Source organism: Setaria viridis, chromosome 3, assembly GCF_005286985.2.
Source record: "Setaria viridis chromosome 3, Setaria_viridis_v4.0, whole genome shotgun sequence".
NCBI lineage: Eukaryota > Viridiplantae > Streptophyta > Magnoliopsida > Poales > Poaceae > Setaria > Setaria viridis.
This window is the reverse complement of record NC_048265.2, coordinates 8,279,913-8,307,395: the sequence shown is the minus strand read 5'-3', so window position 1 is coordinate 8,307,395 and position 27,483 is coordinate 8,279,913. Positions and strand designations below refer to the sequence as shown.

General features: G+C 45.1%; 5 protein-coding genes across 11 annotated transcripts; 2 read left to right on the top strand and 3 right to left on the bottom strand.

Moving 5' to 3' along the window:
• The first annotated feature begins 1,518 nt into the window (after positions 1-1,518).
• LOC117847048 (serine/threonine-protein kinase PBL34) lies at positions 1,519-6,302 on the top strand. Its single transcript, XM_034728195.2, has 6 exons — positions 1,519-1,890; positions 3,139-3,476; positions 3,571-3,706; positions 4,410-4,546; positions 4,632-4,755; positions 5,426-6,302. Exons 1-6 carry the CDS (start codon positions 1,722-1,724, stop codon positions 5,959-5,961), a joined length of 1,440 nt encoding a protein of 479 aa, XP_034584086.1. The 5' UTR covers positions 1,519-1,721; the 3' UTR covers positions 5,962-6,302.
• Positions 6,303-6,655: 353 nt separating this feature from the next.
• On the bottom strand, positions 6,656-11,326 carry LOC117849773 (hypersensitive-induced response protein-like protein 1). Of its 6 annotated transcripts, XM_034731442.2 has the most exons (6): positions 11,184-11,220; positions 10,430-10,507; positions 8,286-8,513; positions 7,741-7,861; positions 7,391-7,579; positions 6,656-7,264 (listed from the first exon to the last, which is right to left on the bottom strand). In XM_034731442.2, exons 3-6 carry the CDS (start codon positions 8,472-8,474, stop codon positions 6,900-6,902), a joined length of 864 nt encoding a protein of 287 aa, XP_034587333.1. In that variant the 5' UTR covers positions 8,475-8,513; positions 10,430-10,507; positions 11,184-11,220; the 3' UTR covers positions 6,656-6,899. The 6 variants fall into 6 exon arrangements, with proteins under 6 accessions (XP_034587333.1, XP_034587330.1, XP_034587335.1 ...); XM_034731439.2 differs by lacking the exon at positions 10,430-10,507 and having other exon boundaries at positions 8,286-8,506; positions 11,184-11,326; XM_034731444.2 differs by lacking the exon at positions 10,430-10,507 and having other exon boundaries at positions 11,184-11,304.
• Positions 11,327-14,267: 2,941 nt separating this feature from the next.
• Positions 14,268-16,255, top strand: LOC117850133 (uncharacterized). Its single transcript, XM_034731938.2, has 2 exons — positions 14,268-15,078; positions 15,217-16,255. The coding sequence occupies exons 1-2, from the start codon at positions 14,964-14,966 to the stop codon at positions 16,107-16,109; spliced, it is 1,008 nt and encodes a 335-aa protein (XP_034587829.1). The 5' UTR covers positions 14,268-14,963; the 3' UTR covers positions 16,110-16,255.
• Positions 16,256-16,463: 208 nt separating this feature from the next.
• Positions 16,464-20,386, bottom strand: LOC117850132 (ATP-dependent Clp protease proteolytic subunit-related protein 1, chloroplastic). The gene is made up of 9 exons (XM_034731936.2): positions 20,110-20,386; positions 18,985-19,100; positions 18,664-18,882; positions 18,460-18,564; positions 18,290-18,352; positions 17,359-17,470; positions 17,204-17,265; positions 16,915-17,097; positions 16,464-16,834 (listed from the first exon to the last, which is right to left on the bottom strand). Exons 1-9 carry the CDS (start codon positions 20,312-20,314, stop codon positions 16,733-16,735), a joined length of 1,167 nt encoding a protein of 388 aa, XP_034587827.1. The 5' UTR covers positions 20,315-20,386; the 3' UTR covers positions 16,464-16,732.
• Positions 20,387-20,829: 443 nt separating this feature from the next.
• LOC117848970 (uncharacterized) lies at positions 20,830-27,481 on the bottom strand. Of its 2 annotated transcripts, XM_034730579.2 has the most exons (7): positions 27,285-27,480; positions 24,436-26,361; positions 24,300-24,357; positions 23,785-23,933; positions 23,335-23,421; positions 21,672-21,800; positions 20,830-21,130 (listed from the first exon to the last, which is right to left on the bottom strand). In XM_034730579.2, exons 1-7 carry the CDS (start codon positions 27,360-27,362, stop codon positions 21,047-21,049), a joined length of 2,511 nt encoding a protein of 836 aa, XP_034586470.1. In that variant the 5' UTR covers positions 27,363-27,480; the 3' UTR covers positions 20,830-21,046. The 2 variants fall into 2 exon arrangements, with proteins under 2 accessions (XP_034586470.1, XP_034586471.1); XM_034730580.2 differs by lacking the exons at positions 20,830-21,130; positions 21,672-21,800 and adding an exon at positions 22,313-22,740 and having other exon boundaries at positions 27,285-27,481.
• Between the last annotated feature and the right edge of the window lie 2 nt (positions 27,482-27,483).

The following is a 27,483-nucleotide window of genomic DNA, read 5'->3' as shown; positions in this document are numbered from 1 at the left end:
GCACTGAGGGGGTGAGGGGGTGTTTGGATCCTTAATGTCCATGTCACATCGAATCTTTGGAGGTTAATTAGGAGAACTAAATATGAGTTAATTATAAAATTAATTACACAGATGGAGGTTCTAATTCGCGAGATGAATTTATTAAACTTAATTAATTCATGATTAAGCACATATTTACCGTAGCATCATATTGTCAAATCACGGATTAATTAGGTTTAATAGATTCGTCTCGCAAATTAACCTCCATTTGTGCAATTGGTTTTGTAATTAGTCTATGTTTAATGCTTCTAATTAGTGTCTAAATATTCGATGTGACAGAAACTTTTAATTCGGATTAAAGAACCAAACACCGTTTAAGTTGAAGAATCACTAAATACCCTGCGGTTATCAAAGCACTTCTCACCTCAAACAGATCGGACGTGAAACCATTGATTTTAACAAAGGCACAATAGTTCCGTAAATGATGATGTTCCAAAACAGTTTGGGTCATTGTCAAACGTATAGAAGTAAAAAATGGTTAGCACACTTTCTCGGACCAAGTAAAAAAACAAAACTGAAGAGAAAAGTGCCCCATTCATTCTGGAGAAGGATATGGCCTACCAATTTTTCTGGGAAAGGACGTGCCCGCTCCAATAAATATTGTACGGGGCAAGAAAATGTCCAACCCATTTTTCTGACTGAAACCAGGACAATGGCCTTACCATAATCTTTTGGGCCGTCAGCCATCCTCTCATCGCTTCTGGTAGCCCATAAAGTCGACGGGCCTGCTGTGATGCAAACAAGGTCCAACAAATCCTTGTGCAAAATCTAAACGTTGCAAGGCATTTATTCCACTAAAATTGAGCAGCACTCCGACTACAATACTAGTACTACCAATTAATCCCTGCCATACCAATAAACTGAGCAGACCAAATTGAATGCAGTAAGCCGATTGCCCTTGTCTGCTAGTTCCGGTTTGCAAATGCTGAAATGCTTCGGCAGCGAGGATCATCCACGTCAAGATTCAAACCACGCCGCCTCACACTCACACAAACAAAGCTTCCATAGCGATAAAATCTTTCGCTGACACCTGGGGGCCCACTGACAGCCCTCAGGATCGGTTCTACCAACCAAAAGCGAAAGGGTGTAGTGTAGGCTACACAACACAAAAGTACGGCCGTGGGCCACGTACTGGGAGCCCCATGATTTTTCTTGTCTCGCTGTTGCATGCATTCCAATCCTTTTGGTGAAGTTCACTTCGTGCGTGTTTAGTCGAGGCAATTAAACGGAGAACGGGGGAAGTAGAAATCATCTATCTGAGTCACCACTTGAGAGATCATCAGCGTGCCGCTGCTTTGGGCCCACAGTGGCCGCGCCGGCCGCATAACCCGTCACCTCTGTAACAGCGCACCGCTGCCGCTGGGCCCTGCCTGCCTGTCTGCGTGCGCTGGCCCACACCGGATCGGGCCCACCCGCCTCGCTTGAGCTGCTCCCCCCCCCCCCCCCCCCCCCCCCCCCCCCCCCCCCCCCTTCCTTCCTGCTCTGCTTGCTTGAGTTCCCTCCTCCCACTCCCAGCGCTCCTCTCTCTCTCCACTGCCACTGCCGCTCTCCTCGCAATTCCCACCCCGTCCTCGCCTCCTCTCGCCGCCGCCGCCGGTTCCGATCCCTAGCCGCGAGCCGCGGCTGCCTCGCGATTTCCGGTACCGTGTCGCGGTGAAGCCTACCGGTTCGCGGGAGAGGCGATGGGCGCCGGGAGCTCGGCGCAGCGTCGGAATGTGAGTCCGCTGGGCGAGAAGGGGACCGGAGGACGCAAGGGCTCCGCCGGGACGGGCTGCTGGATCCGCCTCTGCGTCTCACCCTCATCCTCCCGCGCCAAGGTCGACACCGCCCTCTGCGGCGCCCGTGCCTCCGGTAACGCCTTGTTTCTCGCTCTCCTCGCTGATTGCTCGTGTGTGCCGGCTTTTTTTGAGGGAATGTATGCTTGTGTCCGTTTGTGGATTCTGTGCCTGCGCTCGGTGTCGGGGAATTGCGGGAGCTTTAACTGCTCTGTATATGATCCATGTCACTATCTGTGTGTCTCTGCGACGGAGGAATTAGCAATATAATAATGTGTATGACCCATACACATGTTATTATCTGTGTGTCTCTGTAGCGGAGGAAATGAGAATAATGTGTATGATCCATAAGTGTCATCTGTGGTGCTGGAGCCTGGGGTGCTTTGTGTGCCTATGCAATTTAATTTGTGCCAAGCTAGTCCGCTACCACAGATTGTTGCTTGGATGGTACAGGTTGAGGGGGTGGCCTATTTCAGACACCGTTTTTGCAATGCCGTAATTTTTTCAACTGTTTATTTCGCAGGATGATTGTAGATTTGTAGTCTGTTGTTGTATGATCCCTATGTTCTGTCTGGGTGTTTGCGACGGAGGAAGGCCTTGCAGACTATGCTATCAGGGAATACTGTTGTGCTATGCCATTCCTACCACGCTAGTCTCCTCATGTAAACTAATGCTCTGATGGCTCAACTTGATGGACCGGTCTATTTCAGTTTTGCAATGCTGTAGTTTGGAACAGTTTCATGGGCTGAACAATTATAGTTTAGTTTGCTTAGATGCATATACATGGTTTGGAGTGTTGTTTTGAGGTGTATGAGCTAATGATTGATCGAGGGACCATGGCCCCTAGTCGTATGGACAGAACAGGCAAGTAGGAAACTGTTCTTTGATTGGTTAGTTTTTGCAACTTAGTGTTGCACTTCTAAAGTGACAATGCATGGCACACTGGTAGTATACGGCAAGGGGGCTTTATCACTTTATGCTAAAGGTGATGTGCATGTAGGACTGTACAAAAATAAACGGACGATTGGGCTTTTATCCACAAGTTCATGCTGGGGTCCTGCATTTTTCCTGAATTATTTGGAATGTGCTTCTACAAGGTTCCGGGTGCCATAATTTTGCTTCAAGTTAACATGAGATTAATGATGGCATATTTCGTTCACTTAAGCTTCACAAAGCATATGTTTTAGCTTGTTGCCTCATGCTTGGAGAATAACATGCTTTATTTGTAGCATGTTTCATTGAGTCAATCCAAGTTATGTCTTTTTATTGGTTTTGTCGAAGGTCTGTCAATTACCTGATTTGATATTTATGTTTATTCATGCAGAAACTAGAGGAAAGAACGATTCTATCCAGAACCAACCTGTTCGACAGATAGTGCCAGCTTCGGCATTGCCTAGCAAAGCTGAAAATGTTTCAGCCCCATCTATAGTTGCAGATGGGCTGACAGTAGCATTCCAATTACGGAAGTTTACTTTCAATGAATTGAGGTTTGCAACCAGAAACTTCCGTCCAGAGAGTCTTCTTGGTGAGGGAGGGTTTGGCCGTGTCTACAAAGGTTGGATCGGAGAGAACGGAACTGCCCCTGTGAGACCAGGCACAGGTTTAATTGTTGCTGTTAAGACCCTCAATCGTGAGGGACAGCAGGGTCACAAAGAGTGGGTGGTACGTTTTTGACCTGTCTTTAATACATAGCGGTATGAACCACCATTCTTTGTATTGAAATCTTCTATCTTCTATGGACCTTTTATTTTCTCAGGCAGAGGTCAACTTTCTAGGAAATCTACAACATCCAAACCTGGTGAAACTTATCGGTTATTGTATTGAGGATAACCAGAGGCAGTTAGTGTATGAATTTATGCCCCGTGGAAGTTTAGAGCACCATCTCTTCAGGAGTAAGCATCTGACATCTATTCCATCTTTAATTCTAAAGCATATGTTACTGCTTTGCTTAGGAGTGGCATCACTGGCCATTTTTAGGCATATATGCCCTTACTTGTTACTGGTATTCACAGAAGATGTGCACAGCCTACGTTTATGACATCACCATTGTTTATGAAATCATTATGCTCTAGCATAGTAACATATAAAGTTAACCAGATTGATCATTTCAGAAATACAGTAGTTCATTTGTTGTAAAAAACTTATATTGAAAGCGGTGGCGTTGATACATAGTAACCTGTATCATGGTATATTTGACCCAGAGGCCGGAGCTTATAATTTTCTTTTTCTTTATATGGGTTTTTTCTGTTTTTCTTTTCCCACCTGCCATAGCTCATACATACTCATAGCCTGCAAACTTGTGAAGATATTATATCCCTGTTGTGTTCTTGTTAAAATCTTTTTGTGCTGCGGCCAGCTATACAAGAGCATGTGTTAGGCCTTGAACATCCAGGTTACGCACCTTCCCATTTTGAAATTTTGAAATAATGCGAAGTTTGCTGGTTGTGACTTGCTAGTTGCCAGTCATCCTTTGTTCCTTTTTTGTTATTTCTTCATGGTACTGTGTTATGTTGATCCACCAAATCCATTTTGGTTTTGCAGTTTTGGTGGATTTTTACTAACTTATTCTTTTGTGGAATAATTCTGATTAAATAGAGGCAGTGCCACTTCCATGGTCCACCCGAATGAAAATTGCACTCGGCGCTGCAAGGGGCCTTGCCTTTCTCCACGAAGAAGCTGAAAGGCCTGTTATCTATAGGGATTTCAAAACTTCAAATGTTTTGCTTGATGCAGTATGTATCTTTTTAACACATTTACTTGTTAGGTTATTAGAGGACTCTTGTGCCTGTCCTTTGTTTGACACATTCCTCCATCCAGGACTACAATGCGAAACTTTCTGATTTTGGTCTTGCTCGAGATGGCCCCATAGGTGATAAGACCCATGTGTCCACGCGAGTCATGGGAACGTATGGGTATGCTGCGCCTGAATATGTTATGACAGGTGAGGTGATCATTGTTCTTTTTTGAGCAAAATCATCGAATTGTGTTCATTGAGTAATTTTGGACTCCCAAACTATTGAGTAATCCTATCGAGCATATATCAAAACTTGCATTTTGGAAAGTTTTACCGATTTGCAACAGCACTTTTTTACATATAGAGTTATTTGTGTGCATCGGTATGAGTACTGTTACTGTAGCTATCCATCCAAGTGATATATTCTGTTTCCTTCCTCATCTAGGTTAATAATTTATTCTGGAAACATAGAGGTGGTCCTTGAATAAAAATTGAGTGATTTGACAAGAAAGATGCAGTCTGTATGCAAAGGTGTCATCTGTCTGCCACATTTATCTCATGTACCATACCACACCATCTTTGTATTATGTGATTACAGATATTTATGGTGCCCATGTGCAGTCTAGGTTGTGCACTAGCTGTCAAGTTTGTTGCTATATTAAATGGTCAGAGAAACGATTATGCTAGCTGTGAGGCGGCACTGGGTTGAATTGAATTCTCTGCTTTGAATTTCAAATCTTTGTTTGGACACCATTCAAATTACCATCACAAGCAGGGTATAGAATAAACACCACTCAAAGTACCACCCTGATGTGACTGTAAATTTGCTAGGTTTCAGTCCTATTTTATGCATTGCTAAACAAGTTTCCATTTGCAGGTCACTTGACGTCGAAGAGCGACGTTTATAGCTTCGGGGTGGTGCTGCTGGAGCTCATGACGGGCAGGCGATCGATGGACAAGAACCGGCCAGCAGGGGAGCACAACCTTGTGGAATGGGCCCGGCCCCATCTGAAACAAAGACAAGGGTTCCAAGCCCTGATGGATCCCAAACTTGGGGGAAACATCTCCATGAAAGGCGCGTACAAGGTGACCCAGCTGGCCCGTGCCTGCCTCACCCGGGATCCCAAGGCCAGGCCTCTGATGAGCCAGGTCGTGGAGATCCTCAAGCCTCTCCCGGACCTGAAAGACATGGCCTCTTCATCCGGCTTGTACTACTCCTTGCAAGCAGAGCAAGCTGCAAGGCTAGGGTACCCTAGTGGCAGCCGGAGCATGAGCCCGCAGAGCAGCTTTGCGTGGAACGGGCAGCAGCCGATGAGGAGCCTCTCCCATGCCCCCCGTGGCCATGCTTCCCCGTACCGGCCCCAAGGCCATGCCTCGCCGTACCTGCAGATGCCCAGGAGCAATGCCAAGTAGCTCCGGTGAGAGTGCGTTCTCCTAAGTCAGTGACTTGTCATCATTACATACCATTGAAGATTAGAAATTGGCGAGGTAGGTAATTTAGGCATGTAACGTTGTAATCTGCTTCTGTGTTGTGACGACATAGTCGACCGGGCAAGAGACTTTTCCTGCATCTGCAGAGAGGTTAGATTCAGTTATAGTAGACAATTGAGTTTCTTGTGGGAGAGGTGTAGCTCTGTTACTACTTGACATAGTGGAAGTTGTACATGGTCTGGTTAAGTAAACTGGAGGGAGATGCAGAAGTTGAACTGGCCAAGATTTTGGCTCCCCTGTATAAAAGGTTTTTCTTTGAGAGAGATTCTAGACTCGCCCCGCAGCGTCAGTGGCTGTGCCTATCATTGGATTTGAAACCAGACAAAATTAAGAGGAAGTGGTAAAGCAGCAACAGTCCAGGCCTCAATCATCATCATCATAGTTTGTCAAAGCAATGCTACGCTGTGCTATGATGCGTCCATAAATTTCTCATTCATGGCAGCCCCTTCGTTCTGGCAACATTCATGCATCTGCAGTCCACAGCACGCAACAACATTTTCCAGTTGTTGATTGAAGGGGGGGGGGGGGGGGGGGGGGGGGGGGGGGGGCCTGATTGCAAGCAAGCAGCTCACTGAAACTGAATTCAGAGCTTCACGCATGACAAACAGAGTAGACATACTGCAAACTCATGCTGCATTATATTTATCTTGCCACTTCTCTAAAAGGTTAGATAAGTTTGTCGATCCCCAAGCATTCTAGCAGTAGCAGGTAACACTCGAGAGCCATTATATACGGTTCCACGCTGAGATCACTCCAGATAACACACATGAGCAATATAGACAGGCACCACACTGACCCTGACTGACAGTGGCAAGCATAAATGGTATCCACGCCCACCACGCTGCTCCAGCACCAGCGAACTAGTGGTGGGAGACGGCGGAGCCCTGCAGGAGGCCGTCGCGGATCTGCGTGGCGATGTCGCGCACCGCGCCGGGGCCGTGCGGGATGAACACCGATGAGGCCTTGGACGACGCGCCGATCTCCTTCATGGTGTCGAAGTACTGGGTGATGAGCACCATGTCCATCACGTCCTTGGCGGTGGTGCCCGGCACGTTGACGGAGAAGCCCAGCACGCTGTCACGCAGCCCGTCCACGATCGCCTGCCGCTGCCGGGCGATGCCCAGCCCGGACAGGTACTTGGCCTCCGCCTCCCCCTCCGCGCGCTTGATCTGCACGATCTTCTCAGCCTCAGCCTTCTCGTTCGCGGCCACCCTCAGCCTCGCCGCTGCCGAATTCAGGGCCAAACAACAGCAAGCCACAAGCAGTGTCAATCGGTCAGTGTCACTGTATGAGTATGACAGATAGCAAAGCTGATAATATGTCAACAGCTTCTAGCTATCTAGCAACAGACCTGCGTTGATCTCGTTCATTGCGCGCTTCACGTGCTCGTCTGGCTCGATGTCCACGATCAGAGTCTGCACGATCTCAAAGCCGTAAGCTGACATGGCTTTCTCGAGCTCCTCCTCCACAGCCTTTGCGATCTCATCCTTCTGCTCGAAAGCGTCGTCTAGGATGAGCTTGGGGACACTTGCTCTGATAACTGTTGACAGCAACAACAGACAGACATTACATGAGTAATGAGATATTCATAGCAACTAATATACTCTCAGGAAACAACCAACAGAAAAATAAAACAGCACATCCGTAGAGACAAGATGGTCTCTGATATGATAAATCTTCAGTTGTTCTGAGAATTCATACCGTCAAAGACGTAAGCTTGGATCTGGGACCTTGTGTTGCTCAGTTTGTAGAACGCATCGCTTGCTTTGCCAGCCAGAGCGCGGTACTGAATAGATGCCACGACGTTCACAAAGACATTGTCCTGCACAACTTCAGGTGTTAGAGCCTTAGAGGTATCAACATAATGGCAGAGGTATTAACACAAACACAATATCAACTTTCAGTCACTAAACTAGATTCCCAAATAAATTTACATAGAAAAGCTTCTGCATATGCAGTAATCATTTTAGAGGTGTATTCTCCAAGCTGGTTAATGCGCATATGATCTAGAAACTGAAGGAACTTATCATATCAACATAATACGAGCTTTCAGTACCTGCCAGAGTGTTTGTCTTATGCTACTTTGATATTTTTCCCAAGCTTTATAACCCAGAAAAAACAAGACAATCACCACTGATGCTTTGGAACTTGTGTTGGAAAAAAATGATAGCCATCCCACTATATTCAAGAGAAGTGAAAATAAAGCAGCTATGCATCCATTTATCTTGACAGTGTTTAGGGCGCACCTTAGTCTTGGTCTCACAGCGCACATCCAGTTGCTGCAGCCTGAGCGTGAGATGACCAGCTACACGCTTCCCGATGAACCAGGGCATGCAGTGGCACCCTGGCTCAAGCACGCTGTCAAACTTGCCAAACTGCTCCCTGATGGCCACGGTCGACTGATCAACTTGAACACAGCAGCACAAGTTGCCCATAGCTGCAGTCCACGGATCACTTCTGCTGGTAACTGAATGCTTCATGCATCATAAAGCCAAATCAGTAGTTAGGAACTGAGAATGGTGTGAATAAGCACAGCAATGAGATCAACTATTGCCAATGGCAACTAAGCAGGGAAAAACACTTCAATTAAGATTTCCTCCTTAAGCCATCATTCAGTGAACAAGCATCCCTTTCCTTGAGGTAAAGCAGAAAGCACCATCTAAACTTGTGCTTACAAAGGTCTTTTATGAATTTCCCTAAAAAGACAAAATTGGTATCATGGCCATGGTTACTAGGAAACGTAAAATACTTTTACCTCAACTAACACCAAAGATTTATAAAATCCATTTTGACTCTAGAATTCAAGCACATTGATGTTGAACCTTGTTTTTTTCAGCACTAAGTGATGGGCAACTTAGTGTTTAACAATTCATCTCCAGGAAGCTGTAATTTTATTTTCAGGAACCAAAACCTTGTTGCAAAGCAAGAGACTTTAAATCACTTGTAAACATTACAGAACTTCAGAGGTTTTATCCTTAATTCACAAACAAGGATTAACAGGTACCGGTGCTTCTATATGTAAAAACTAAGAAATAGGATAGTTAGACATAGCTAAGAGAACTCACAAGACTAGCTACAGCATATAGAACAAAGAGAAGCAAATCCTAAACTAATTCTTAAGTTAAAGCAGAATAAAGAATTTAAGAGTGCAACAACAGAACTTGCATTACAGAACCTCAGAGGCTATACGCTTAATGGAAAAAACAAGAATAAACAGATCGGTTTTTTTTTTTCAAAGAAAAACTCTGTGGTCAGCCCAAGGGAACTAAGACCACTTATAAGGTTCACTACAACATATAGAACAAAGAGAATTGCCACCTGAATGTTTCATACATCATAAGGCAAATTGGTGCTGAGAATATTACTCGTCACCTAAGCAAGAAAAAATGCTTCAATACAAGTTTTCTCCTTAGGCATATCATTCAGGGAACAAGCATCCCTTTTCTCAAAGTAAAGTAGAAAGCAACATCTAAAATTGAGCTTCCAAAGTCGTATCATGACTTTTCCTCAAAAATGAAGTTGCATCATTACCACGATTACTGAAAAACATAAAATAACTACACCTTAACAAACACCTAATCATTTCCATAAACTCAAAGTTTACTCTAGAATACATGCTCGCCGACGTTGTATTCTGGTTCTGTCAGCACTAAGTGATGTGTGCAAAGCACCTAACGGTTCCATCTCATTAGGTGGTATTTTTGTTTTCAGGAACCAAGATCTTGTTGCAAAAGCAAGAGAATTTAAATGGCTTGTAAACATTACAGAGCATCAGAGGCTATACACTAAATTCACAAACAAGAGATGAACAGACAAGGAGGTTTCTAAAAGCAAAAACTATGTGGCCAGCCCAAGGTAACTAAAGCCACTTAAAAGATTCACTAAATCACAGCATATAGAAACAAATAGATAGTGAATTAGTTCTTCAAAACAAGGTTGAAGCAACAATGGAAGAATGCAAGAACAGAACTTGCCCTAGTTGAAACGGCAGAGCAAGAGAGAAGATCCAGCTGGCATCAGGACAAGGCTAAATGACAGGGTGGTATTGTCTGTAAGGCAGGCAAAGTATCTGTCCTCTGCATTTGTGCACCTTAAATAGTAGCATGTTGGCAGTAGAGCCTGTTTAATCATCACCATATTACCTGTCTCCACGATGGATTACAGCATAAAAAAAGAAACCAGTTTGGGCGGGTCTACATCATCTAGGAGGTTGACTAATCTCCAATTACACAATTTGAGCAACCTTGCCAGTATAACATGTCGCTTTAATAATTATAAATTGACATGGAATAGCGTACGAAATGATCAGCTTAGACGTTGACAAATATCCGAAGACTCATGGCAAGCGATTGTACCACACAAAAACCTTGGAAGTTTCAGTATGTACTACCAAGGAAAATCCGGTGCTACGCTCCAGCTTGGTGAAAGATATGTGGGGCGAAATTGCAGGCGCCTACACATCTGTCAGCTACCAAAAGAAAAAAACAACGCATGATTGGTTGGTGTCGTAATCATAAAGGCAGAAACAACGAGCTTGTTGTCGATTGCGTCTACTAGTACTCCATAATTCTTTATCTAAAAAAAAGTAGTACTCCATAATTAGGAGGAAATTGCAGCAGATAAGGATTGAGGTGCGCAGTAGACTTTGGAGTCGTCGCAGCAAACAACAAAAAAGAACAGTCTGTGGAGAAGGTTGGTGTGAAGCAGCAGAGTAGCTAGGGCATTCTAGGCCAAAATTAACAAGAAAAGAAAAGGGTAAAGACAATAATAATACTAGCACAAGAAGATAGGATCAATCAACATCAATGGAGAAGACAAAAAAAAAAGATCTTTTTAGGGCTTTTAGGGCGGAGAAGTGAGGGAGAGGGGAAGAAGACAACGCCGAGCAGAGGAAGGCTGGCATGAGAGGCGAGAGGCACACAGCTGATACATACAAATCATACATACCCTAACGAGGTGAAGTCGCTAACAAGTACCAGGAGAACCGATTAATCAGAGCAACGAAAACAAGAACCAGAAAAGAATTGCAGTGTGGGTTCAGCTGAATTGAACTGCAGTGCGAGCTTAGTAGCAACTAGTAAACCCCAACCCCAAGATCCAGAGGAAGAGAAGGAAAGGCGTTGGTACAGCAGAGAGGCCTTTACCCTGGGCTTCGAACGGTCGGAGAAGAGGCGAGGAAGACGACGGAGGAGCAGAGGCTTGTGAGCAGACTGCCTCGCCTTGAACTGGTTTGATATATAGTCCGTCCAGTCCAGTGTCCACTGTCCAGTGGGGACACTTCAACATGATTCTTGACCTGTTTGGCTTCTAGGTACTACTAAGTAACTGTCACATCGGAATAGTCGAATTACAAACTAATTCTAATTCATGAGACCAATCTATTAAACCTAGTCCATGATTTAATAGTGTGGTACTACAGTAATCATTTGCTAATGATAGATTAATTAGTCTTAATAGATTCGTCTCGCGAATTAACCCAGAGGTTCTACAATTATGAAATAGTTTTATAATTAGGTCCTCCTAATTAGCATCCAAACATCCGATCCAAACATCCGATGTGACACGTCTAAAGTCTAGCACCTGATACCCAAACACCGTCTAAATCCCAGCAGTAGATACTGTTGGCGTGTGTTTTGTTTTGGGATCACGTGGAATGGGTTGGGTTTATTCCACTTTTATGGGTTGGGTTCAACCCATCTCGTGTTTTGATAAGAGGGATGGATCCATTCCAGTTTTTTGTTGGATTGGAGGGGTTGAGAAGGTCGGGATGGATGCAATTTTAACACCGTTAGCTACATCTGTTGGTGGACCCACCTGTCATCCATTAGATCCCACATGTCATCCACCTAACATTTTAATTTTTTTTCTTTTACCCCACCTTATATTCTCCCCCACACCGAGACTCCTACCCACACCGGAGCAACTCTCAGGGTCAGCGGCGGAGCTCCCCAAGCCAACGGCGGAGCTCCCTGGCCTAGCGCAGCGAAGCTTCCCTGGGCAGATGGCGGAGCACCCCGGGCCGACGCTCTCGACCGCCATCCTTCCCGCCGCTCCCACCCGCAGTCTCCCTCTCTATTTGCACCGCCCGCCCCTCCCTTCTCCCTGACGCCAGTCGCCGCCCTCCTCCCCGCCGGCCTACACCAGCCGCCTCATGCCGTGTCGGAGGCCCGCGCCCCTCGCGCCTCCTCCTCCTCTCGGACGAAATAGTGGGAGACGCTGTGCGTGTGGGTTAAATACGTCCACTCGTTTTGGCCGGATGCATCCAAACCCGCATCTAAAGAGAATATTCCTTTAACTGGGTTCCCCTCCAACCAAACACCTCCTTAACTTGATTTAACCCGTTCCAACCCCTTCAACCCTCGAACCAACCACCCTAAGGTTTTTCCGCCAGGTAATTCGGCTGGGAGGGTTTTTGCCTCATTGCAGGTTGGAGCACAGGCGCACTGCAGCTTCCCCTCTTCTTCTTTGGGCTGGGGTCGGGATAAGAACAGCTGCTGCCGAGGTGGGCCCCTTCGTGGTCGCTGAGGAGCTGCAGGACTTTCTCCTTTGTTGACTGGTTGACGACTGGAGTGGGACCCACGCCCGGCGCTGAGATATTGCTTTTGGGCCCACCACCACCTCCACCAGGCCTTCTTCCCCTTCTCTTCCCTTTCCTTTACCCGCAGAACAGAGCAGAGCAGTGCCGTTGGGACTTGGGGTTTTGGGGGAGATTCTTTTTTTGAAAGTAGTTTTGGAGATTCAGAAAAGATATTTCCAACCAACCAGATACGATCGATACCGGGAGAGAAGCGGCACACCGTATTGGAAGCTTGGATTGCAGGTCTTGGTTTCCCACGGCTTGGTTTCTCTCTCTCCGGCCAAGCCAGCCAAAAGACGGTTTCTTCCTTGCTTTTGCCAGGAAGCCACTGTGGCCTAGCGAGTAGCGACACCCGTTCATAGCATTGCATTGAACCGCACGTTCCGTTGTCCCATCCTACTACCGGTTAGCTCAGCTGACTCCAAGTGGCGTGTGTTGCATCGTGTCGTCGTCTCCACACCCGGTTCGTCACTGGCTCACCGCTTCAGCTTGACCGACTGCGCATGCGCTACGATCCACACGTCGTTGCTTCGTTTCCTTGGGCAGCAGCAGCACAAACAAGAGATGGGATTCGCCCTACTATAGCATAGCATGTGCCACCAACTGATGCTTTTATTTGCCTACCCTCGTTTTGCTTTCTTTCTTTCTTTTATATTTTCGACGAAGAGAGATAGAGAGAGAGAGAGGATAAAGATATTCTTAGTTGTAGCCCACCCGAAAGGCCCAAGGTAATAATAATAAAGGTGCGGCCCAAGAACAGCGAGTCGGCCCACGTGCAGTTCGCCGGCGATGACGGGCCAATACACGCGGCTTGGAAATCCACAGGCCCCGAGCCGGCCCAAAAGTGATGCAGCCGCTTACCCATTTGCCGTGTGTGTGAAACTTTTTATATTTTTATATTTTTTATTTTAGCATTTTGCAAAAAATATATAGTCGGATGAAAAAATTGTAAAACTAGGCTATTGTCTCCGCTGGATCGGCGGAAGGGCCTTACCGCCGGCCCGGCGGTGGGGTCGGCGGAAGGGTGTTACCGCCGGCCCAGCCGGCGAAAGGGGTACAACCCTCCGCACTACACTTTCAAAAAATTATAACTAACTCATATTAACTTGGATGGAGATAAACTTTATATAAAACTTGTAGATCTCGACGAGATCTACAACTTTGTAGTTACAACTTTTTTCATTTGATGTCATATTGTTGCTCAAATAATCGATACAAGTTTCAGATCTAAAATTCAATTTTTAGATCTAAAATTGGGCAGCACACTTTCAAAAAATGATAACTAACTCATACGAGCTCAGATAGAAATAAGCTTTATATGAAAATTATAGCCCTCGACGAGATTTACAGTTCAAACTGTTTTCATTTGAAGCCATTTAATTGCTGAAATAATCAACATAAGTTTTCATTTGAATTTTAGATCTGAAACTTGTGTCGATTATTTGAGCACCAATATGACATTAAATGAAAAAAGTTGTAACTACAAAGTTGTAGATCTCGTCGAGATCTACAGGTTTCATATAAAGTTTATCTCCATCCGAGTTAATATGAATTAGTTATGATTTTTTGAAAGTGTGGTGCGAAGGGTACCGCCGGCCCAAGCGGCGACAATAGGTTAGTTTTGCAATTTTGATCCGACTATATATTTTTACAAAATACTAAAATAAAAAATATAAAAATATAAAAAGTTCGTGTGTGTGAAACCGGTGGCCTGGGCGCCTGGCCGGTGGAGTTAACTTGCTTGAGATGAGGAGGCAGCAAGGAGAGGAAGAAGCATCCCCTTCTCCTCAGCAGCAGCCTCAGGTGGTGGCTGGCTTCTCATGGATCCCTTCCATTCCATGGCATCGTATCAAATCGCACGCGCCGCGCCGCGCCGGCAACACACCATCCATCTCCTTTCTCCTCCCTCCCGGTTAAGCAACTTATTGCTGCTTTGCCACGCTCTTGCTGATGTTGTTCAGTAGTCAACAGGCTGGGACATTGGTGAGAGATTCCTAACCTTTCCTGGCTCCTCCAAAGGATTTAGGATTCCTCCTCCCCTGGTTAGCCTCTCTCGACGGAGAATTCCATCGGAAATAATTCATAAATTTTTCTTCATTCTTCTTCTTCTTCAGTCAGTCAGGTAGGCCCTCAAGCAAAGTTTGGAATAACAATCCTGGCATCTATTGCGTTATATGTGTATATATATATACGTGCTACTGATGATCGATCGCAAACATCGAGGCACTTAGCCAGCAAAGCACTAGCCTGCTCCAACCCTTGCTGATCTTGAGCTACGACCACGTCACTGGCCCGATCAGATCCTTCTTTAGCTCACTGCAGCTGATCGTCGAATCGAGCTGAATCCATGGCGACCGGCAGGCAAGGAACCAAGACACAGCAGCCAGCTGAGCAGGAATTCGACCCCAAGTACGAGTGGCAGGAGAGCGCCACCAGCTTCATCCTCCGCCTTCACCTCTCAGGTAGGCACGCGCACTAATCTACCCAGCACGTCACGTGCATCCTCTTCAATCCCGTCGTTAACCATCCGCTTCCATTCCCATGAGCATGCGCATGATGCATGACCGCCTGCATTTCTGTTTGCTTTGGTTTGTAAAAAGGCTTCAGGAAAGAAGATTTCAGGGTGCAAGTCGACGGCACCGGCCGCCTCACCGTCCGCGGCCAGCGCGCCGTCGGCGGCGGCAAGCAATCCAGCTTCAAAAAGATCTTCCAGCTGCCCGAAGCCTCCAACCTCGACGGCATCACCGGCCGCTTCGACACTGGCGTCCTGACGCTCACCGTGCCCAAGAAGGTCGTCGAGGACGCCAAGCCCAAGGAGGACGCCACCAAGGCGCCGCCGCCGCCGCAGGAGCAAGGCGAGCCCAAGGAACACGAGGCCAAGAAGCCGCAGGCGGCGGAGCACAAGGAAGCGGCGGAGGTGACCGCCGCCAAGAAGCCAAAGGACGATGCCAAGCCCAAGGAGGACGCCACCATTACCAAGAAACCTCCTGCTCCTGAGCAGCCGGTGGACGCCAAGAGAGGCAAGCCAGAGCCAGAGCTGCGCAGGCCGCCGGCGCCGGCGCCACCGGCAACCGTGAGCAAGGAGGAAGCCAAGCCCAAGCCCACGGCCGAGGTCGCCGCACCAGCGGCCGACAAGAAGCAGGCCACGGCCGAGGCCGCCGCACCAGCGGCGGACAAGAAGCAGGCGACGCCTACGCCACCGCAGGCTGACGCCGAGAGGAAGAAGGCGGTTGATCCGGAGAGCCTGGCGGCGGTGACGGCGAAGCGGCGCGCCGAGGAAGAGAAGGCTGCGGCCGCGGCAGAGGAAGCGGAGCGCCAGAGGACGCGCCGTGGCCTCAGGGAGCGCGTCCAGGAGGAGCTGGAGGGGCTCGCCGGCTCGGAGTGGGCGGAGGGCTTGTTGGAGACGGTCAAGAAGAACAAGGAGGTGATCGCCGCGGCCGTCGCCGCCTTCTCCCTCGGCCTCTTCGCCAGCAGGCTCTTCTCCAGGAACTAACTCATCACGGAGACTCATGTACCTAGCATCTCACGCATGTATATTTCCCGTGGATACATACGCATACAAAACTGATATTAACTTCTGCAGTCGATTGACAGAAGCAGAAGCAAAATTGAATGTACAGCATTCATTCATGTATTACATCAAGCTCCAAGTTCCAAAATATTCTGTAAATTCCTTAGATATTCTTCGAGAGAAGGATTTGATGCATCGGTACATCAGTGAAACAAGCTAAAATGGCCATGGTCCATCAATGAAGGATTTGGTCGCTCGTAATCGCCAAAAGAAAAGCGCACATGAAAAGAGAACCACTGATCAGCAATAGTCCAGGCCATCTGCTGAACTGGATGCTTGGTTGTAATTCACATAGGCTATCATTTCCACTGGTGGAATGAAATCTATCGGGATACAATAGCTGTGGGCTGAGTGTAACCAAAATTACACGTACATGACACACATCACAACTTATGCTACAGTTTAGATAATTTCACTATCCAGCATCTAATTCCGAGCCCCATGGAAATGATTATTTGCATGTATACAAGAGGCTGGCTTCTTTGTATAGCAGAACCACACTATCATCAAGACGAGCATACCGTCCTGATGAAACTTAACCTAATCTACCGGGGTGCAGTTGGAGTTGACCATCTCCCAGCTCCAGCTGCTGCACGCTTACCTGATTGCCGCATCGCCTGTGCTTTGGCCAGCTGCGCAGTCAGATCCTAATCCACAAGAAGAAAAAATCAGCAGAGAGCTACCTATAGAAATTGGAAACCAAAGGTGAAAGGGGATAGAAAGATACCTTTGGCTTGAAAGAACCATCCAATGAGTGCAAGATTGTATCAGCAAGTCCATAATCGATGGCCTCTTGTGCACGGAAGTACCTTGGGCCCTTAAGGAATTCGGCGAGCTCTTCCTTTGGTTTACCGACTCCCTTTGACAATAGATCAAGGTAGTAATCTGTGTTTGTATCCAACTCTTTTGCCTGAATGCAAAATTAAATATTCAGTGTGGTAGTTGATGATGGTACAGGCATAGGCATAACTGAGAATCGGATGTTGAGATTTTGGAGATATAAAGTTGAGTCTGACCTTAATCCACATATCAATGGCGGCTCCACCAGATTTGTGGACCTTAGGCAGGTGCAATTTAGCTGCATTTTCACGGTGAACATTTAGGACCAATATATATGCATGCACATATGAGATTGAAAAAGGAGCAAGGAAGCTTAGAAAATGTAACATACTGATTGAATTTGGCAGCACTCCTCTTTTGCCCTTGAAACCAAGGGAAAGAAGCATTGCAGCCTGACCATAGGCCATGCTAAGATTGATTGTGTAAACCTTGGATTTGCTTCGCTGCAAAACCAACAAAATAATATACAGAGTCAGAGTAAGCAGTTTTAGTTTTCTTTTAAAAGAATATATATTTATGTTTTACTTGGCTTCGAAGCAAATAAAATATATGTGCCAAGGTTATTCAGCATAGTCCCCCAAAACAGGAGATATGTGTTACTAAAATATGGTATTCATCATTTGTTCCCTTGCAGACATTCTCCCGATAGCATGTACACATAATGTTGTCTGTTAATAAATCCACTAAGAATGTGTAACTACCAGCTTTCTTCAATTGTCACTCCACATCACATAAATTGTATACTAAAGAATTATGCCCAAATTGATCGTGATTCAAATTAAGGTCACCTTCCACATACTTATTGATTTTGGCACTTTAACTTCATCCCACATGGTTATTAATGAAAGAGCATTGTTCATAAGCAGCTATTCAGTGTACCAGGTCAAACAACCATATCCTTATCCTTTTGTTGCTTCAGTTTTAATGGTCAACTCAGGTGCCCACAGAATGAAAATGTGTAACAGAACCTAAAAATTCTGAATAACAACCATCATCTCCAGTGGCAACAGTTTATCTTGCTTCCCGGATTTTGGGCAAAAAAAAAAAGAAAGATGATTAGATTTGCGTAGATGTGTGACATATCTAATTGCTCTGGATTCTGGAGTCACAATCCCAATGGCTGCATGCACTCAAGTATGCAAAGAAACTCTTTGAGACTACATTCAAAAATAGATTGAACCCAAGGCAATGATAATAGCATCATTAACGATGGCATAAAAGTGTGCTGGATTTTCAGCTAGTGATAAAAGATACAGCCTTACATTGATAAAGTCAGCAATTGCATAAGCATCAGTTTCAGATGCAACAAGCTCATTATTTTCGTCCTGTTACAGAACAGAAGGTGTGGTCATATAATAATGCCAATAAGATACATTGGAAAGAGATGAAAGGTCACATGATTCCTATTTTCAATATTCAAACAACTACTTACCATAGTTCCAGTGGAGTTTATATATAGATAAATGGGTTTTGTGCGGTCATCATAATCTAGCCACAGAAATTGAGCAGCAATAAGCTCAGTTACTGCTGGAACAATCTGCCAATATAACAACAAAATAGAATGTTACCATTTGTTGATCCAAACCTTCTAAATAGTATACCAATAGTGAGATAAGGTAGAAAGTTGATCTCTCACAGGCATTCCAAGAAATATAATTCGAGAGTCCAGTAGCAATGAAGGCAGATCTGGAGCAGAGCTTCTCATTCTTCTATATCCTCTCCCACCTCTGCCCATGCCCATGCTCATGCTGCCCCCCATGCCCATGCCCATGCTGTAACTTGCAGGGCCCTCATGCATGCCTGACAACGTGTACATACCAAATTCCTCGTAACTCCGAGCAGCAGAAACGCTTTCCTACAGTTCACAGGGAAAAAAACCATTCCAACTCTGCTCCATTAACGTTATAGAATGAACTTAACAACAGAAATAAGAATAGCTCTATATAACATCACTAACCTCGGTGACTTTCTGGGATTGCCGATTATAAGGATTATCATCGTTCATAAACATTTCCATCTGAGCAGGACTTAATCCATAAAGGAATTGAGGAACATTCTTGTAATTATCCATCACTGCCAGAAACATAATACTTTTAAAGGTGCAAAAACAAATAGCTGGTACAAAAGAGTTAATCGATAAGATAAGGAAGCAGGCCAAGAACTTAGAATACCGCTCACCACCTCACCCCAAAAGGTTGCAGCTACAATAACCATGCATGTGTAAAGCATGTATAATTTGGTAAACTTTACTCCAAGCATTCGACGGTGTTTCAGAGGACAAAATAGGGCCTCTAGTGCATGGTTGTTTTTTTATGAAAAAAGGTGCAAATATCTTCTTTTTTCTGAACCAGCTAGTAAATTTGGCCCCTTTGCCCAAGAACTAAACTACCATCTGGTATATTCAACTTGTGCTATACATTTGCCAAAAGCTAAAATGAGGGTAGCATATTGCCCTTGCACATCAGGGAACCTTTACGGAGATTCACTATGGACCATCGCGAGCTCATTAAATTGGCCTCATCTCCAAATTCAAGTCAATGTAATCTCTGAAATCTAACACTTTGCAGTAGACAAATGAACATATAGATACCACTATTTTGTTGAACTAGAAGTCGGAAGTTTAAAGCCACTAATAAAAACATATCATCTTTGAAACACTAGCATGCAGGCTCATTTGGGTATCCTTGCTATCTTACTTGGCTGGTTCTTTTAAAATGAGAAAAGCGTATTGCACTTTCTATCATTCCATGCATTTGTTCTTTAAAAATCATGGATCGAACCAGCATGCCATGGTAAACCATAGGTTGAGATGGTGCATTAGTATTCTTCGATGCCATTTTTATTTATCTTTTATTTAACAACAGCAGTGGCTAGCATAATTGGGTTGTGCTCAGTACAATGATCTAGCGCATGTTGTAGGTGCCTCAACCTAATGTCGTATTCCCCTAAAAACAGCGCAAATCCTCGTATTGGTTATCAGTTATCACTGACTGCATACATGGCATGGCATGACCTAGCAGGATCCTATGAATAGACATCACGGACGGTGGGGAGAGGTGGTTGCAAGCGAAAGAGCACTCACGTCCATCCTTGAGGTTCTCCTCGCGGAACTGCTTGGGGATGTGGTCGTAGTTCTTGCGGAACCCGCCGCCGTCGCCGTAGTAGTAGTTGCACCTGAAGGTGGCGGGCGGCCTCCTCGGGACCCTCGCCGGCGGGACCGGAGAGGAGGAGGGCAGGAAGGGGCTCCTGGAGGAGGTGGCGGCGGGGCAGCGCAGCGCGAGCGCCATGGGAAGCGGAGCGGGTGGAGGCGCGGAAGGGGGGAGGGAGGGACGGCTTCACTCCGTCTGCGGCGGTGTCGGATGGATAACTGGAGGGGTAAATTGGGAAAATATTTTTTTTCTCTCCTCTCACTTCTTTTTGCGCGAATCACCGCCAGCCCAGGATCGTATGCTCGAAGTGGGCCTATTGATCTAGCCCACAAGACTGGAGGTAGGCCCACCCAGCTGAGGAAATGCCCACCACCCACCCACACATCTCAAGGCTTTGTTTTGGGTTGCGTGGCACGCACATTGCTTCCCATCTGGCCAACACGCAAACCCACCGTCAAGAACCGAATCAGAGGTATTTTGATGCAATAATCCAACGGTTTCTTGCACAAGCGCACGTGCAACCTCTTGTTCTACACAAGAATCTTCCCCTCTTTTGATTCTTTTCACGGTTGCAGTGGTTGGCTATTGGCACCAACCACAATCTTGGGTGCCAGTTTCCGAATGAAATTATGCCTGGGAGTGTAAGCACAAACTGCGAGAAACGGTGCAGGACACGAAGGATTTGTGCTCGCTCGTCCAAAAGCACAGAACGACAGAAAACACATGAAACTACAACCATTTACAGACAACTGACGCAGGTTGGACACAAGTGAGACTAACTTACATGGTCGCATGGATAACATCCTAAATGAACAACATTTACTGCTACTATCCTAGTTAATGCACTCGCAGCGTGCAAACGAAACGAAATTAGCGTTCTGGCTTCAGTTCACGATCGATGTACTGTCTCACAGCATCCTGGTTTACATGGAAAATAAACCTCATATCCTTTACCTGCAACAAAAATCGGAAGCTAAGTAAGTATGGCATGGGATACTTAATGAAATACATTTTTCCCCCAAAATCAAGGACAGCAACCTAGCACAGCAGTTAATAGGAAAAGTAATTGTTACACATCTGCTTATAAAATGCCACATTGAGTCATGTTATTTTTAAATGCTACATAAAGTCCATAATAACAGAATGGCAAGAAGTAAAGTTATAGTTACGTCTTATCAGTAAAATTATAAATTATACAGTGATCAATAGAAACAGCTTTTGAATAAGGATTACTATGCAGGTGTGCAGTTGAATAAAGATTACTATGACAGGGTCGGAATACTTACCAAAAAAAGGTCAATTGATAAATCACCAAGTCACAAATGTATTAAAATGTGAAGGTTTCAATTTTTTTTAGAACCATGGCAGGAAGCGTATTAGTAGGAAGCATATACACTAGCACAGACCGAGACTAGACATCAAGGACACAAAGAATGTAAAAAAAGAACATATGAAGGTTTTAATTAAAAATCATAGAAAGAGAAAGTATCGGTACCTCAATTAATGAGTCAGAGCTTAAGTTGATGCGTTTGCAGCTTGGTATTTCCTTGCTATTAACAAAGATTGGACATTTCCCAATGTTCTTGATATGAAAAGACCCAGCTTCATCCATTTTGATAACAGCCTGATTGTCAGAACAATACATACATATATTAAATATAATGGTGCGAAAAGTGTACTGAAGAAACTAAATTAGTAAAACAAGGAATTATCATCTTTTAGGGCAGTGTGCATACTAAAGGGGAATAGTATGTAATGCAATCAGCAGGATGAAACTAACGGGGCACCACAAAATTAATTGCTTTTGAAAATGGTTCGGAATGACATGATCAAAAGATGTGATGCAGAAGTTATTGCAGATGGTATTATGACCATCCAGTGCCATGCTTTCAGTAATTCCAATTTCCATAGTTCTTAAGGCGGTGAGGCGAGGCAAGGCGTTGGACCACATTCTAACCGCCTAGGCGCTAAAAAGGCGAGCAAGGCAACGCCTTATAAATCAGAGAAACAGCAAGACAGCAGGAGGAAGGGGGAAGAAAAAGAAAGGAAAAAAGAAAAAAAGGAGAAGGAAGGGGGAAGGGGATGCAAGAGGCCGGCCCAGCCCACCAGACAGCCCATAAAATCCTCCCCTGGCTTGTGGATAAGACTCCCGACCCTTCTTCCCTTCCCTGTTCGGTCGGCGACGCGCCGCCGCCGCTCGCTTCTCCCTCTCCCTCTTTCTCCTTGCGCTGCCGCTCACTTCCCCCTCCCCCTCTGTTTCTCCTTACACTCCTGCTGCCCACAGCTCCTCCAACCGTCCTCAGTATCGCTTCTCTGCACCCCCACGAAGTTGTGCGCCTGCGCCCTCTCAGATCGACCGTGCGGCAGCTGACCGGAGTGGGTTCTGCATCAGACGCCGGCGCCGGAGCTAGCGGGGATGGAGCTGCGGCAGCTGCTGGGCCTTTTTGTTTGATTTCCCTTCGATTCTTCCTCCTCCCTTCCTGTCTCTTGCTGTTTTTTACTACATGACGGGACGCCCAGAATCCTTTGAGCGCCTGGACACCTTGGCATCACCTAGGCGACACCTTTAAAACCATGCCAATTTCCAAAACAAACTTGTGGTCAATTTACACAGCTGGAAAAAAATACACTAGTACGCATTCAAAACATCAAACAACAGTGTTAAGGCTTCAAATTCCCCAACCGAAACACAAATTCATTATATTAACAAAATGGAACCTAGCTGAAACACAACTCATTGACTGGAAGCATTTCCAGCAAGCATTGGCTTGCTAATTCAAAGCAAACGTAACAGCCTGCATGCTAAAATGCGCTTGGAAAGCATCAGAGCAACAACAAGACACATGTAGTAGTACCACATCTATCAAAGCCATGAAGGTGGCATAGACCAACTGTGGCTGCAGATCAGATAAAGACCCACCTGAGGTACTAAAATAATCTTTTGCCTTCAACACAGCACAGTTAGGACAATGCAAACGATGTGTGCAAGTGAAAAACAAGAGATAATAAATTTAACCTCTCATACTACAGGGCATATATGTTTGTCATCTTTTAAAAAACATTAATGCAGTTAAGTTCACTATAATTGAGCATTAGCCATTTCATAAGGAAATATAAGTGACATTTCTTAACGCACAATGAAACATTCAAGGAATTACCTGTCGGCGAGATATTTTATTTGCCCTCCCTTCTTTTCCCAAATCAATGTCAACTTTAACATCTTCTGTCTCTCTTCCAAGAGTAACCTGCATGAGCAAAGAAAAAAAATTAGAAGATGATAGCAAGATATTACACAAATATTCACTGCATACTCCAGAAATGCACAAAAGCAAGACAGTTGAATCTCACGGCTCCTAATCAGGATCACTCTTGGATCAGAATACAAAATTCCAAAATGGAAATAAAATGGTGACCCTTGTGTTATTCAGAAATTGACAGATATATCTCAAGTTCTAGAAACCAAAATCATATGCATATGTATCTCTGAATGACTGGATGTTAATGTGATACCACTGAAACTGTCCACCACAAGATATAGATATGAAAATTGTACACTTAGTTATCCCCCCTCACATCCTATAACCGATTTAGCTAAAAAAGATGCTGACCTCAGGATCCTTTATGTAGTATTTCAAGTGCAATCCATAGATAACTGCAAAGGCACCATGTGACATGATAGCTCTGTTCATATAAGAGCGAGCACCCTGTTCTAATCTTATCAATGCCTTCCTGCTTTCCGGGTGATGAAATCTGGTAACTGAAAAAATCAACAGAAAAGAAGAAAATAAGAACATATTCTGTTCCATTGTACATAGTTTTTACGACATACCGGCTACATATCCTAAGAAGACAATTAGCGGTACAGTTCGCAGTGATTTCACCTAGATTATTGATTCTTCATATGTTCAGAGCCTATGAATTAGATCATTTCTTAAACCCTCAGTCAACCAATTGCATGTAAATGGATAATCTTGCCTTTAATGACTCTAGACTCAACAGCACAATACTTCTTAAGCCAAGTCTGTCATCACAGAACACCGATGCTAACTAAAAACAAAAAAAGTGAGCATCTCTATACAGTATCTTGAACAGCAAGCAAATTGTGTAACACATACACATTTACCTTCAGGATGCATCAAATCAGAGTCCTGATCCCACGGGATGAGATCCTGGTCAAGAATCTGCAATGAACACGGTACATGACTAGTCAGCAATGTCATGGTAAAGGGATCCTAGTCGCTGGGCTAAAAGATAGTTACCAAAGCTTCTATATCATAGTAATTTGGAACATCGTTTTCATTGTCAGGGCATTCTTCTGCTTGAGCTGGTGTTGGCACTGTTGAAATAGGGTCTTGAATACCCAAATCCGATAGTGCATTTGATGGCATACAGTTCTGTAGAGCAGCCTCATCACCTAATTCTGGTTGACCATCAAATGAGTTGTGTTGCATCTGATCAGGAGCTTGAACTGAATTTTGTACAGTCAAACCATGAGAGTTATTAAAACTCTCGTGTTGTCCTAAACTACAAGGAGATCCTTCACCAAATCCAGCAGCGCTGAACGAGGGCAGAGCTAGCATGCATGTGTTTGCATCATTTGTGACAATATTAGCAGTAGTCAAAAGGCCTCCAGTTGTTGAAGGACCTTCTAACGGCTTAGCTCCTAGGACACCACCTTTATCATGTGCCACTGAATCTTCTTTTTGTTCTGAAGTGGATGGGCCAATCTTCACTGTTTGTAAAGGTTGGGCATTTGCCATATCCTCCACCTTTATTAGGGCCAAGTCATTTGCTTTGGAATGTTCAGCATTCGATGCAGGGCTGGTTGCAGGGGAGACTGGATAGATAGTGTTCTCCGATTTCTGGCCCAAGGTACAGCATTCAAGAGGATACTCAGGAGGTGTAGCAACATCATCATTGCAAGGGATTTCAGGATCTTCTGTGTTCAATTTGCACTCAACATACACGCCAGGACATGGCACCACTAATGAAGTAGGAGCCAACATTATACCAGAAACGTCTACATTACTTTCCACATGGCCAGGATCTATTTGATCACATGACGTATTGGCTTCATTGGAATGCGCCAGACTTTGCATGGTTGATCTAACCCCAGGAACAACTTTGAAGGCAGAATCATCTAAATCCTCCTGGTTTCCCTCGCTCGGAGAATTCAAAAAGTTTTCACCATTCAGGATATCAAATTCTTCACTATTACTGAAAAATGGGAAGTCCATGAAATCTGCCTCGTGTTCTAAACCAGACGTGCAAATCCCACCATCTAAATTTGCTTCAAATGGGTGAGGGTCCCTGTTTTCTAACTTTACATTCTTATCATCAGCAAGAGTGAGCGTGCCTCTTCGCTGAACCCCGCTCCAAATTGCACCACCAGGTGCCTCAGGACCCTCAGGTTGACCAATCACTTGGAGTGGGATAGGTTCCTGCACATTTCCACTGAAATGGTTAGGGATCACCAATGCCTTGGAGTCTACCACTCCATTACCACATTGATTGCTGTCCAATTGCTGGAACTGCATAGAATCCTGAAAATCCGTGATACTCTTTAGAGAAACATTATTCCTGTCACCACTCCCATGATTATTGGCAGTGTAGGCATGATGTTCGTACATTTGACCTACATCTGAGTAGCCATACGCAATGTTATTGGTGTCATCCCCATCTCTTACCATGCTCTCAGCATGCTTTGTGTGAAAAGAATGCCCATTCATTCCAGGATATGTATGTCCACCATTGTAGCTTGCACCGACTTGCCCATTGCGGCTCACTGAACTCAGCCCTGGCTCAATATTATTAGGTAGGCCTCCACAGACACACTCACTACCATTTGCTATGCACGAACAGGGGGCAACAAGAAATCCAAGGTCTGCAGTGTAGCATGGATCGTTGCATACTCTCTTTCTCATTGCATAATATAGGTTCTTCACACTGTCAATTTTCCGTTTCTGAAATGAAAAATCCTTCGCTTTTGAATTGAAAAGTTTATGTGCCTTGGCTGGGTCAGATGTGGAGAGTTCATTTTCATACTCAGCCATCCGGGAAGAAGCTTGTGTTGAGACCTCTGGGTCATATAGCAATGAATTCCAACGATCCTGTATTTCTTCAAGTGTGAATTTACGGGAAAAACATACAGCTCCTTTTGCTAAGGACTCCAATGAGGCACCAGTCTGCAAGTATCACAAAGACCAGTTAGGACTTGCACAAAATAGAGCATTAGCAGTAAAGTCATGTAGATCCAACTGTTGGAGAAGCTTTCTACACTGAGGTTTGGTATACAGAATCGGCTTCACAGAATCACAAGCCCAGTTTTAAGGATTACAAAGTCAGTATGCTACTAAAGGTAAAACAACAAGAATTGCTCAGAATATATTTTGAGGGAAAATTTGCTTAGAATAAAATATAGCTGCAAGGCAAATAAGTGAAAGTTTGACTGTTTGAGACAACATGATGTATGAATTAGGAAAGCAACCATTTTGATTAGGTTAAGCTGTTGATTCACTCCTACGCAACGCCAAACATTGACCTAAGGCTTAAGAAAACTCTGAGCGTTGGCTGCTAACATCAGTGTCCAATTATTTTTCAAGTGGCAAACAGTATCGAAAACACAAATTCTGACAAAGATTCAATCAACCATAGTTAGATGCCCAAGTAAGTTTAGGGAATCATACAGAAAGACCACCCAGGGGGATTTCTAAGAAAACAAAACTTTGTCATTTTCAAGATTTTGATTACCAGGGTACGAGTAGAATAGAATTACCAGAATCAAAATTCCTCTTAACTGAGAAATGCACAACAAAGTTCAGGACCGGAGGACCCCGGGGGGAAATAAATTGCAAAAACCGCCAGGGGACCTCATTCCAATCAGATTATAGATAAGTAATTTAACGAAGTGGGGAGAATTTAAGTTCTTTTTTCTGTGTATGAAGAGGAACATTCTAACTACCCGGTAAACACGAATCCCTCGGAATCCGATGCGTTCCAGCAGCGATAACCCAAGAACAACATCGGACGCTCCATTGACGCATCGAGACGAACATTATGGAGTCCGAAAATTGAGATTGGGGGTACAAGGTGTGGGGGCGGGGGGTACCTCGACAGCGTTCTTGAGGAGGATGTCGTCCTCGACTAGCCAGTTCACCGACGAAGTCGACGCCGATAGGGCGCCCATGTCGGCGCCGCCACCGCCGCTTCGGGGGAGGGTGACCTAGAGGGGGGAAGGGGGCCGGAGTTGGGAACGTGTGCGGTTTAGGGTTTAGTTGAGAAAGGCGGCAGAGGAAGGGGGGCAAGGG

Bases quoted from the DNA above. Each gene is read 5' to 3' on its own strand.
- LOC117850133 (XM_034731938.2), top strand. From the start codon at position 14,964: ATGGCGACCGGCAGGCAAGGAACCAAGACACAGCAGCCAGCTGAGCAG. The intron at 15,079-15,216 runs GTAGGCACGCGC...GTTTGTAAAAAG, and splicing joins CCTCCGCCTTCACCTCTCAG to GCTTCAGGAAAGAAGATTTC.
- LOC117848970 (XM_034730579.2), bottom strand. From the start codon at position 27,362: ATGGGCGCCCTATCGGCGTCGACTTCGTCGGTGAACTGGCTAGTCGAG. The intron at 26,362-27,284 runs GTACCCCCCGCC...TGATACTTGCAG, and splicing joins TCCTCAAGAACGCTGTCGAG to ACTGGTGCCTCATTGGAGTC. The intron at 23,934-24,299 runs GTAAATGTGTAT...TGATTTTTTCAG, and splicing joins TGATTTGATGCATCCTGAAG to TTACCAGATTTCATCACCCG.
- LOC117850132 (XM_034731936.2), bottom strand. From the start codon at position 20,314: ATGGCGCTCGCGCTGCGCTGCCCCGCCGCCACCTCCTCCAGGAGCCCC. The intron at 18,883-18,984 runs GTTAGTGATGTT...TGTGAACTGTAG, and splicing joins AATCCCAGAAAGTCACCGAG to GAAAGCGTTTCTGCTGCTCG. The intron at 17,266-17,358 runs GTATGTTACATT...GTGAAAATGCAG, and splicing joins AGTGCTGCCAAATTCAATCA to CTAAATTGCACCTGCCTAAG.
- LOC117847048 (XM_034728195.2), top strand. From the start codon at position 1,722: ATGGGCGCCGGGAGCTCGGCGCAGCGTCGGAATGTGAGTCCGCTGGGC. The intron at 1,891-3,138 runs GTAACGCCTTGT...TTATTCATGCAG, and splicing joins CTGCGGCGCCCGTGCCTCCG to AAACTAGAGGAAAGAACGAT. The intron at 3,477-3,570 runs GTACGTTTTTGA...TTATTTTCTCAG, and splicing joins AGGGTCACAAAGAGTGGGTG to GCAGAGGTCAACTTTCTAGG.
- LOC117849773 (XM_034731439.2), bottom strand. From the start codon at position 11,325: ATGTTGAAGTGTCCCCACTGGACAGTGGACACTGGACTGGACGGACTA. The intron at 7,862-8,285 runs GTGCGCCCTAAA...GAAGTTGTGCAG, and splicing joins GCTGTGAGACCAAGACTAAG to GACAATGTCTTTGTGAACGT. The intron at 7,265-7,390 runs GTCTGTTGCTAG...TGAATTCGGCAG, and splicing joins AATGAACGAGATCAACGCAG to CGGCGAGGCTGAGGGTGGCC.